Below are 11,909 nucleotides of genomic sequence, written 5' to 3'. Positions count from 1 at the left end.
GCACAGTGTACTTTTCGGTGGTGCACGACATGGCTCGGCTTTGATGCTGACAAACTTGAAAGCATATATATAGACCTAGCGCAGTTTACCCAGTCCAAAAGAAAGTTCGTCTTGATGACCTCGTGCGTGCGTTCCAGAATGTATTTTATGTGGACACGCTCGAATTGTTCTACTGTTACTAGCTTGGGTGCATGGAATGACGGTGCAAGTCGTCCGGTCGTACTAGCTTGGATCCAGCCAAATTGCTGGGCAATATATGAATGGATGTGGTTAATTCTCAAGACCAGTACTCTTTTGCGTCTTCCCACGGTGAGCGATGCACCTATCAAAGTCACACCTAGTAAATCGTGCATAAATCCTGCATAATGAATGGACGTACTACTACTGTAGTAGTAGTATATAATGACCTTGAAATTTCACAGGCATACACCAAGAACCAACTCGTACTGCTAATCATGGAGAACAACCTTCTCCTCAACATCATCTCACTCACCCTGCTACTACCACTGTGCATGTGCATGCCGCTGCCATCCCTCCTGGAAGAAGAAGCAGCGGCTCTCCTCGCCTGGAAAGCCACACTACAAAGCCGCCCAACCCTACTCCAATCCTGGGGAAACAATACGTGGCCGTGCAGCTGGCATGGCATCATCTGCACCAAGCACCGAGCAAGGCACCAAGAGGTGATCACCGGGATCTCCCTACAGGGGTTGCAGCTGAGAGGGGAGCTGGAGGCCCTCAACTTCACGCCGTTGGCCACCCTGACGACTATCCAGCTCTCCCACAATCAGATAAGCGGCTCCTTTCCATCTGATTTACCTTCATCCTTGCCAAACCTGCAACATCTAATGCTACAGGAGAATGAGCTTTCCGGTGAAATACCAAGCCAAATTAAACAACTAGAGGGCCTTGTGGGGCTCAACTTGTCAGCCAATCACTTGTCTGGTCCGATCCCTAGAGAACTAGGCTACCTAAACAAGCTTGCCACCTTAGATTTTTCCCACAACAACCTCACCGGCCCAATTCCTACAAATCTAGGGAATTTGACCAAGCTCACTATCTTGTACCTTGATGGTAATAAGTTCTTAGGACATATTCCTCGAGAACTAGGTTACCTGGACAATTTGGAAGAGTTGTATCTTAGCAACAACAATCTGACGGGTTCCATCCCCAATACCATTGGAAATTTGACCAAGCTCACTAGCTTGTACCTTGATGGCAACCAATTCTTAGGACATATTCCTCGAGAACTAGGTTACCTGGTCAATTTGCAAGAGTTGGCTCTTATGCAAAACAACCTCATCGGTTCCATCCCATATACCTTCGGGAGTTTGATTAAACTGACTAGCCTGGAACTTGGGGGTAACCAACTTTCCGGGCGTATTCCTCGAGAACTAGGTTACTTGGTGAATCTAAAAGAGTTGGTGCTTAGCAGAAACAAACTCATGGGTTCTATCCCCAATATCTTTGAAAATTTGACAAAGCTCACTATCTTATGCCTCCATGATAATAAATTTTCCGGACATGTTCCTCCAGAAATTGGTACCTTAATGGATCTCGAGGAGCTGAATTTGCAAACTAACAATCTATCTGGTCCCTTGCCACCCGAGTTGTGTGTTGGTGGCCGCCTCAAGAATTTATCTACATTTGATAACAACTTGAGTGGACATCTGCCGTCTAATTTGATACATTGTAGAAGCCTAGTCAGAGTTCGTCTTGAAAGGAATCAAATAGAAGGAGATATCTCCGAGTTGGGCGCTCATCCAAATCTAGTGTATATAGATATGAGCTCAAATAAGTTGTTTGGTCAATTATCTTATCACTGGGGGGGATGTCGTGAACTTACCAAGCTAGCTATCTCAAACAACAACATCATGGGTAGAATACCCACAAGTATAGGGAAACTGTCTCAGCTAAAGGTACTTGATCTTTCATCAAACAAGCTTGAAGGGAAAATTCCATGTGAAGTGGGCAATCTAAATAATTTGTTCCAGTTGAACCTCCAAGATAATTTACTCCAGGGAAGCATACCGCAAGAAATTGGTGCATTGTCTAGTCTGGAGTTGCTAGATTTGTCATCGAATAACCTAAGTGGTTTGGTACAAGGATCAATTGAGAAATGCTTAAAGCTCCACTCGTTGAATTTGAGTCACAATAACTTCAAAGGAAATATCCCTGCCATACTAGGGGTGTTGCACAACTTACAAGACATGTTGGATTTAAGTTATAATTCATTTGTTGGGGCAATACCAACCCAGTTTAGTGATCTGAACATGCTGGAAACTTTGAACCTTTCACACAATGAATTGAGTGGCTCCATCCCGTCTTCATTTCGGAGTATGGAAAGCTTGGTATCCATTGATGTATCTTACAATGAATTGGAAGGACCTATCCCGGATAGTAGGCTATTCCAACAAGCTCCTCTCTACTGGTTCATGCATAATAAGTTGTTATGTGGTGTAGTGAAAGGATTGACTCCTTGCAGTAGTGCAACTCAGAGCAGAGGACAAAGGAAAGCATACAAAACAATTATACTAGCCGTGCTTCCTATTTTGTTATCTGTTGTTCTCATCGGCGTGATATTGGTGTTCCGGCAGAAAAATCTGAAATCCCAGGCAATTAACACCAATAAAGTAACACAAGAAAATATGTTCTCAGTTTGGAGCTATGATGGAGGAGACGTTTTCAAGAAAATCATTGAAGCAACAGAGGATTTCAGTGAAATGTATTGCATAGGAACCGGTGGATATGGATCTGTCTACATAGCCAAGCTTTCAACATGTGAAATATTTGCAGTGAAGAAGATACACACCATGGAAGATGGGAGTTCCATGAGTGAATCGGCATTCAACCGTGAAATCGAGGCATTGGTGCAGATTCGGCATCGAAACATCGTAAAATTATTCGGGTATTGTTCCTCTAGACAAGGCAGGTTCCTTATCTATGAATACATGGGGAGAGGAAACTTGGCGGAAACATTAAGAGCATGTGAAAGGGCAACTGAACTTGATTGGAAAAGGCGGATAAATATTGTGTTGGACATAGTTCATGCTTTGACATACATGCATCATGATTGTTCATCACCAATAGTGCACCGAGATATAACAAGCAACAACATTTTGCTTGATCCTGAATGCAGAGCTTGCATCTCTGATTTTGGTACAGCCAAAATTCTCAATGTTGATGGCCTGAATCTGACAAGGCTTGCTGGGACAAAAGGATATCTCGCCCCAGGTAAATAAAACTTAATCATAAATGTATTATTTTCTAGACTTAGCTATGTTATTATATGTTGCTTTTGTACATGTAAATTGTGATATATTGATGGAAAATGGGTACATATCATTGCAACCAACTCTGAATTGTTACATTAATTAACGAATCGGTATTGATTGTAGAGCTAGCATATACAGAGAATGTGACGGAGAAATGTGATCTATACAGCTTCGGAGTGCTCGTTTTGGAAATATTTATGGGATTCCACCCAGGAGATTTGCTCTCATCACTCTCATTGACGACCAAAAGAAATGTGTGCATGAAGGATCTGTTGGAGACTAGGATCATGCTCCCGGATGCAGAAACTGCTAGAGAAATATACAACATGCTCAGTGTTGCAGTCAAGTGCTTGGAGCCTAACCCATCACGCAGACCAACGGCACGACGTGCAACCGATGAGCTATCTGCTGTGATTAAAACATGTAAAGATGATGTTGATTATCTGCATGCTGATCTCACCATTCCTGCACAGTAGTGCCATGTAGTTTTTCTGTAACTAGCAAATGATATTATAACGTGTGTAGAAAAGTTGGACGTTGAAAAGTTGTAGTATTGGAATAAGATACTTAAAGATGTGTCAATAAGGTATAATTAGTGTTGGAGTCAAGCACGTGCATTCCTGATCTTTTACCAATATGCCGCAATTGGTCATGCAAGAATTCTATTACTACTTACTGGAGTAGTATGGGTGGTTGTGAACCGCAGCCACAGTCGGTAATAGCAAGCAGACGGTTCTGTATATGTGAGAATTGGAGCCTGCCGTTGTGACCAAACAATTCGGCATGATGTGGCGATCCCAGTTGTTAGAATTAATCCAAGGCACGCCGTTCATCATTCGAAGATCAATCAATCACATGAGCACGGCATCAAGATTTGTTAACGAGGTTCATCGATATCGCTACATCCCGGGGCATGACTACGGGCGCTCCTTCCAGTGACACCGTCACAATACCGCACACTGGCCGCCCGGGTGTCAACACACGTCATCAGCTCCTCTGCATACACGTGCTACTATGTTGGCATATGTTACATCGTGTGTCTAGCCCCGTTATATATGAGAGGCCTAGGATATAAGTGCTCTGCTTGGACACGATTCTATATTCTATCTAAGCAAAATACAACTACAAGTTCAAGTGTAACTTACCTTGTATACAATATTCGACACAACTCTAACAAACTTCACCTTGGCGAATATTCTCCATCACCTTGAATACATCCATGCGTCGAACCTCCATGTACATTGAACTTGAGATTATACCATGAGCACTGCTGCTACTCCCAGACTCCACATGACTCCGCCTGCAACTGTAGTCCCTTATTGTCTTCTTTACAGTCAACACTCGAGCAAAATTAAGTTCCTCATTACTCTACTTTGTGCTCTCAACTTTTGGAGTATCCGTTCAACGTCATTACACACTGATCACTGAGCTGCGTGAAAGTGAACAATCCACATATTGGACGCCACATATAAGATATACCTGAACTCAATAGCATCGCTCTTTCTTGACCGTCTGTTTGAAACTTGAAGGAATTTCACCATCGCCTTGTGTCACATTGAGTCAAGTTCGCAGTTGTCTCACCCTTTTTCCGGATAGTCTCTGACATGTCCACAGCTATAGCACTCCGCCTCCTTCTGTACTTGTCATTCACACTTTGCCATGTGCATTGAACATCACAGAATATACGACCATGTACTTTCTCCGTTTTTGACAATTTCAAACTTTTCGTCACTTTCTCAGATTCTCCATGGTCAACTCCCGTCCATCAACTAGCACAGATAGACCCAGTCACCAACTTGATTCTGGTACTCATCAACACTACTTCAGCACTCCTGCACACTTTGTACGGCCACATGTCTCACCATTAGGGCCTTGGTATGTCGTTGTATTTCGTGCTTACCGCACGCCTCGCCGCTATCACCGCGTCGAGCCTCTGCTGTCCTGGTCGAGTCTCCAGGGTCGCGGACCCACACCACTCAACCCCCACTGCAGAGAACCACCGATCATCACCGACTGATGCCGAGTATCACGTCTCCATCAGACCACTAGTACCCGGTCCAATCCACGTGTCTCTCGCTATCCCGCTGAAATATGCTTCGACTCTCTGTTAACTTACACCGTAACCCCTCCATCAGCACAGAGTGAAGTCTTCCACCAGACTCTAGCTCCACCTTCAACATGACTCCATGTAGCTGCACCATGCTGCCCCGCGCCATGTCAACTTCAAGCTCTCATGTGTACACTGCCTTGAATCAACCCCGCGCATAGTCTTGTCGAAGCCGCACAAGCCCCGAGGCCTGCATCACGTGTTTCCACGCCCCAGAAGTCAATCACCATCAACATCACACTTCTATGTCGTCGTCGTTGAAATCACCGTCGTCTTCTGCTTTGACCAACATCCATGTCGATTCGTCAGACAGTGCATGCCCGTCCGACCCAGCCGAAAATATCCGACTGCAACCATGTTCGATCCTGCGTCATTTCCTCCTGCACACATCCGGGCAATGCTTAATGCCCTGTATATGCATGATCCTGCAACAACGCACTCCACACTGCTTCTAGCCTTGTATGCACGTCACCAACCTTGCCTTGTATGCACGTCACCAACCTTCCAACCTCCTGGTAGAATCCCGTATGCAATTTGCAACACATGCGAAAAGAAAACTGGATTTCCTGATAGTCCCCATGGGTAAACCAAGCATGTCTCCATAAACTTCCAACGCCCCTTTTCTTTAATCATGTTGCATCCCCAAGCCACGTCCACACCATATCCAGGTTACCATTTTTTCTCTCTCAAACAAATCTCACGTCACGGCTTAAAACTTACGCGCACTTGAGTTGGCTCAGCCTCTCGTATGCCTGTCGTATCCCTTGCCGGCTCGACCAACCATACATTAGACCAACCCGCCAGCTAGCTTGGGCCACGATGCTGCCTGCCCACCTGGCCCTTGACATGGCCTTCGCCTGGCTTCCGCCACCTGCATGTCGACGCGCGTCTGTTGGTTGCTGCCCTAACGTCGATGCCCACGCTGCACCGAACCAATATCGCCCCGAGCGCTGCGTTCCTTCGGCCGCCGCATCAGTCAGCATGCATGCAGCAGCCTCGGCACCGGTCCAACCTCACGCTCGTGCACACCAGCCTCCAGCGCGGCCTACTTTGCACTGCTGCCAAGCCTTGCTTGCATGGGCCACACCGCTCTCCTCTCGTGTCGGCCGCCTGACAAGTCCACGCTGAGCCATGCCCGGAAACAACAACCGCTGCCCCACTTCGGCCTCCCTGTCATACGCGTTGCACCATGCCGCCGCTTCTGCTGATCCGGTCTGCCTGCTTCCGATTGTTATTCCGGCCGCGAAACCTTCCATTGACTTGTCATCGTGTTCCTAGATTTCTCGCAATGCGATCTAATCCATCAAAACGCCGCCATGCTGCTTCCTCGATCAAACACTGACACAGCTCCGCATCCACGATTTCTTCGATGATTTCTTCCGGCTCTTTCTCTAGATCAACTATCCACACCCTCTCGAAACCTTGCTCATGATACCACTTGTTACAATTAATCCGAGTAAAAGGCGTTGGCGGTCTGAGAACTTGCGTTGCGGGTGCACTTAAGTCCCGTCACTTGCAAACCGGAAAAAACTCGTCATAGAACTTGCTTTGCGGGCTTATCTAGGTCACAACCGCCATTTGGACCGGTCGGCTGCCCGGTTTTCTCCGTTCGAAGTCACGCGAGGCGCACGTGTGGGGTTATTTTTGCACAAAAGACCCTAGTGATTAACTCTAGGGTCGTATTGCACATTTTACATTGGATAAATCAGTCTCTTCCTTCCTCTGTTTGGTAGTTCCCAAATCCGAAATCGGTAGTTCCTTCCTTCCAGATCCGAAATCGTCGCCGACGAGATGGGAGGCGGCGTGGGTGGCAGTGAGACCTCAAGCTTTGGTGGTGTCCCTTCTGTTTGGAGCACCGCTAGCTCTCCCGTCGGGAGTAGCCGTGCCGCCGTCGATATGCCTCTGCATTGTCTTGCCTGAACTTCTCCATATTCTGCTCAAATACAGTAGGTGTGGTGGATTTTGCACAAATCCAGAGTTCTTGCCTGATAGTTTCTCCCTTGTGGACTACATGCAGGTTTTCATACAAGTGTCTGACATAGAACCTATGCTCAGAGTCATGAAAATGCTCCTGCACAGCTTTGATGAGGCCCTTCTGCTTATGACTCATAATAGTGAATGAGCCGGTGTTCATAATATTCAGATCTTGCTTTAATGTAGACAAGAACCAAGACCATGATGCATAACACTCTGTCTCCGCCACTGCCTTTGCAATTGGATATACAAAATCATTCTCATCTATACCTACTGCAGTAAGTAGTTGCCCACCATATTTCGTCTTTATAAAAGTACCATCAAGACATATAATGGCCCTGCAGCCCTTTAACCACCCTATCTTGCATGCTGCAAGACTGAAGTAACATGTGCTAAACAATCCATTTTCTAGGTTTAGATAGAAAGAAGATCCTGGATTGCTTGTTCTCAATTCCTGTGCATACTTCCAAAGAAGTGTGTATTGCTTCACCTCATCCCCATGCACCACAACAAATGTTGCTTTCCTAGCTCTCCCAAGTTTATGTCTGCTTACTTCCATGTTGTATTTCTTCCTCACTTTCCTTGCAAATGTAGATAAAGACATCTTGTCGTTGTCCCTGAACATCTCCACATATTTTTTGGCCAGAAAAGGGGTTGTAATTCTTTGACATCCCATAATTTCTCACAAATATGCCCTCCAACAAATGTTTTTACAAGGAAAGATTGTGTCCTGTTATCTGCCACACCTACAAGTTTCCAAGGGCAACCATCCATACCTACTGCCTCAAACCTCTGTTTGTTATTTCTTTTTTTTTCTTGATCTGTATTCTGTTCTTAACTGCATAATGTGCCACTGCCTTTCTCAACAACTCCACTGAATCAAAAACGATACCTAGTTTGAATTGTGGATTTTCCATCTCCACTAGTGGGTTAAATGTTTTGAACTTGTATATGGGTTTCTCTTTCTTTTTCTTCTTCTTGTACTCCTCATCATCAGAATCACTCTTGTGCATCTTCTCAAAATCATCTTCTTGTGGTAGCTGCAGTTCCTCTTCAGTGACATCATCTGTGCCTGGAACATGTCTGTACTCAGCTCCTACTTTCTTCCCCTTCTCAACCAATGCATCCTGCACAGCATCATCTACATTTTTATCATACAACTCATCATCTTCATCCACTACATAATCACTACCATACCATGGTGGATCAGTCTCTGAATCACATTCCCATTCCTCTTCTGCATCTGATGACTTGTCAGAACTCTCTGCATCCTCATTTTCACCACTCTCTGCACTAGCTTTCTTGCTATCTGATTTCATATGCCTCATTTTATCCTTGCTAATAAGGCTAAGTATTACTGCAGGCAATTCAGGCACAACCCTATAAGCAATGTCATCTTCCTCATCCTCCAATTTTTTAATCCATGTTGTTTTCACATGCTTGACAAACAAAACAAGCATCTTTGAAATAACAGAAGCTTCTGCCATCTTCAAACAATCCACTTCAAAACCAATTGCCACCATTCTGAAATTGTTTTACCAGGTGGGCACCAGAAAACAATATCCAAATCACCTGGTGGATAATTCAACTGACCCAACATATAGTCAATCATATCATTGCAGAAAGTGTTCCTATCAAGGTTTTCAAACCATGTTACTTTTTCATCCAAATATGCCAAATTAATTCCTTTTCCAATGGAAAACCCACCATGATGCATCTCTATACTGAACTTTACTGAATCCAAACCTACATTGCGAAAAACATGGTACATTAACCCTAAATTGGCCGGTGAGGGGGAGGATAGCTAATCGTACGGGAGGGGAGGGGGAGGAGAACGAGAACTAACCGTAGATCGGCCGACCCCCTTCTTCTGTCCTCAACTTCGGCAGCATCTCCATCACCTCCATCGGTACACTTGCCGCCGACGAGCTCGACGCACCCGCAGCGCCGTCGCCAGTCGCTTCCAGCATCAGGAAACAGGTCAACGAAGGGAGGCAGGGACGTCCCCAACTGATTAGCACAAGGAGCAGGGTCTTTTGTGCAAAAATAACCCCACACGTGCGCCTCGCGTGACCTCAAACGGAGAAAACCGGGCAGCCGACCGGTCCAAATGGCGGTTGTGACCTAGATAAGCCCGCAACGCAAGTTCTGTGATGTGTTTTCCGGTTTGCAAGTAGTGGGACTTAAGTGCACCCGCCAGACAAGTTCTCAGACCGCCAACGCCTTTTACTCAATTAATCTGAGGCACGCCGTTGATCATCCGAGGAACAAGCAACCACACGAGCACGACACCGATATTTGTTAACGAGGTTCATCGATATGGATACATCCCCGGGGCATATGACTACGGGCGCTCCTCCCCGTGACACCGTCACAATACCGCACACCAGCCGCCCGGGTGCCGACACACGTCGTCGGCTCCCCCGCATACCTGTGTTATTATGTTGGCATATGTTACATCGTGTGTCTAGCCCCGCTATATATGAGAGGCCTAGGATACAAGTGTCCTGCTTGAACACGACTCCATATCCTATCTAAACACAATACAACTACAAGTCTAATTGTAACCTACCTTATACACAATATTCGACACAACTATAACACTAGTCTTACTTGAAATCAACTTGATTTCATACTGGCATCATGAAATACCTGATTTTGCAGACAAAACTAATGAGTACTTGTCAAGTTTATTGCCCGATCTAAATCACTAGGACGTCGAACGAAGATGCCCCCGATAGACGGAGCTAGTTTAATTAGCTTCATATACTCCTAACATTTTACACACAATGTACGCCCCAGTATCAATAATAGTAAATGAAATTAAATTAGATGTTATGTATGTCAAGCCTGCAGTATATATGTACTCCATTAATTGCTCCATTCCATTAGTACTAGTAAGTGTGCACGCGCTAGACACGTTCCAATAATATAAATTTTAAGGTTAAAAAAGTTAAGGCACCCCTGTGAACTTTATCTCTCTAAAATTTGTCAAAAAAAATCATATTATGAATGGATAAGTTTGGCATAAAAACTACAGATGAGTTGACAATACATTGTTGTATATATATATATATATGCATAAATGTTTTTTCTAGGGAATTTGTATTGTTGTGTATGAATGCAAAGTACTAAGTAAAATATTTGATTCCACGGATCGTAACTGAACCAGCAAGCAAGGACCACTGAAATCGAGGGGTTACAGGTTTATGGCGGTTGCTCTTCTTTTTACTAAATTCTAGCGATGTGTATAAATACTAAAATAAAACCTGAAACTATAGACACTGCACGTATTTGGATCGATTTTCTGTTTCTGCTATACAATGTTTTGACTAGTCTTCACTTCAGGGCCAATAATATGAGTAGCATAGGAGTTGAGAATTTGAGATTAAGTACGGTAGCACTTTAGTACTATTTGAATTATTACTATGTTCTCCAACGGTCTATGCGTAGAATCTATGCACGAGTAGAATACAGGTATGCTGTGAGCGATGATTTGGTCAATTTTCTTACCGTTACTAGTCCTATCTTGATTCAGCGACATCGCGGGATAAAGTGGTCCGGACCGACTTTACACGTACGCTTATGTGAGACTGGTTCTACCGCCTAACAAGCACTTGTTGTATGAGGTGGCTAGCGGGTGTCTGTCTCTCCCACTTTAGTCGGATCAGATGCGATGAAAAGGGTCCTTATGAAGGGTAAATAGCAATTGGCATATCACCGTTGTGGCTGTAAAGTAGGGTAGAAACGTTCTTGCTAGAAACCCATAGCAACCACGTAAAATTTGCAACAACAATTAGAGGAGGTCTAACTTGTTTTTGCAGGGTATGCTATGTGATGTGATATGGCCAAAAGGATGTGATCAAATATATGTGATGTATGAGATTGATCATGTTCTTGTAATAGGATTCACAACTTGCATGTCGATGAGTATGACAACCGGCAGGAGCCATAGGAGTTGTCTTAATTTATTGTATGACCTACATGTCAATCAAGAACGCCATATGATTACTTTACTTTATTGCTAACCGTTATCCATAGTAGTAGAAGTAATAGTTGGCGAGACAATTTCATGAAGACACGATGATAGACATCATGATGATGGAGATCATGGTGTCACGCCGATGACAATGGTGATCAAGCCGTGCCCCGAAGATGGAGATCGAAGACGCAAGATGATATTGGTCATATCATGTCACATTATGATTTGCATGTGATGTTTATCATGTTTTACATTTTATTTGCTTAGAACGACGGTAGTAAATAAGATGATCCCTCACTAAAATTTCAAGAAATGTGTTCTCCTAAGTGTGCACCGTTGCGAAGGATCGTTGTTTCGAAGCACCACGTGATGATCGGGTGTGATAGATTCTAACATTCGCATACAATGAGTGTAAGCCAGATTTACACACGCAAAACACTTAGATTGACTTGACGAGCCTAGCATGTACAGATATGGCCTCGGAACACGAGAGACCGAAAGGTCGAACATGAGTCGTATGGTAGATACGGTCAACATGGAGATGTTCACCATTGATGACCAGACTGTCTCATGT

General features: G+C 44.5%; 1 protein-coding gene across 1 annotated transcript; it reads left to right on the top strand.

Annotated features, from left to right (window-relative positions):
* Positions 1-455: 455 nt before the first annotated feature.
* LOC123405002 (MDIS1-interacting receptor like kinase 2-like) lies at positions 456-3,748 on the top strand. The gene is made up of 2 exons (XM_045098880.1): positions 456-3,231; positions 3,396-3,748. Exons 1-2 carry the CDS (start codon positions 456-458, stop codon positions 3,746-3,748), a joined length of 3,129 nt encoding a protein of 1,042 aa, XP_044954815.1.
* Positions 3,749-11,909: the final 8,161 nt, after the last annotated feature.

This window comes from Hordeum vulgare, chromosome 6H (genome assembly GCF_904849725.1).
Source record: "Hordeum vulgare subsp. vulgare chromosome 6H, MorexV3_pseudomolecules_assembly, whole genome shotgun sequence".
NCBI classification, from domain to species: domain Eukaryota; kingdom Viridiplantae; phylum Streptophyta; class Magnoliopsida; order Poales; family Poaceae; genus Hordeum; species Hordeum vulgare.
This window is presented reverse-complemented; position numbering and strand designations above follow the sequence as displayed.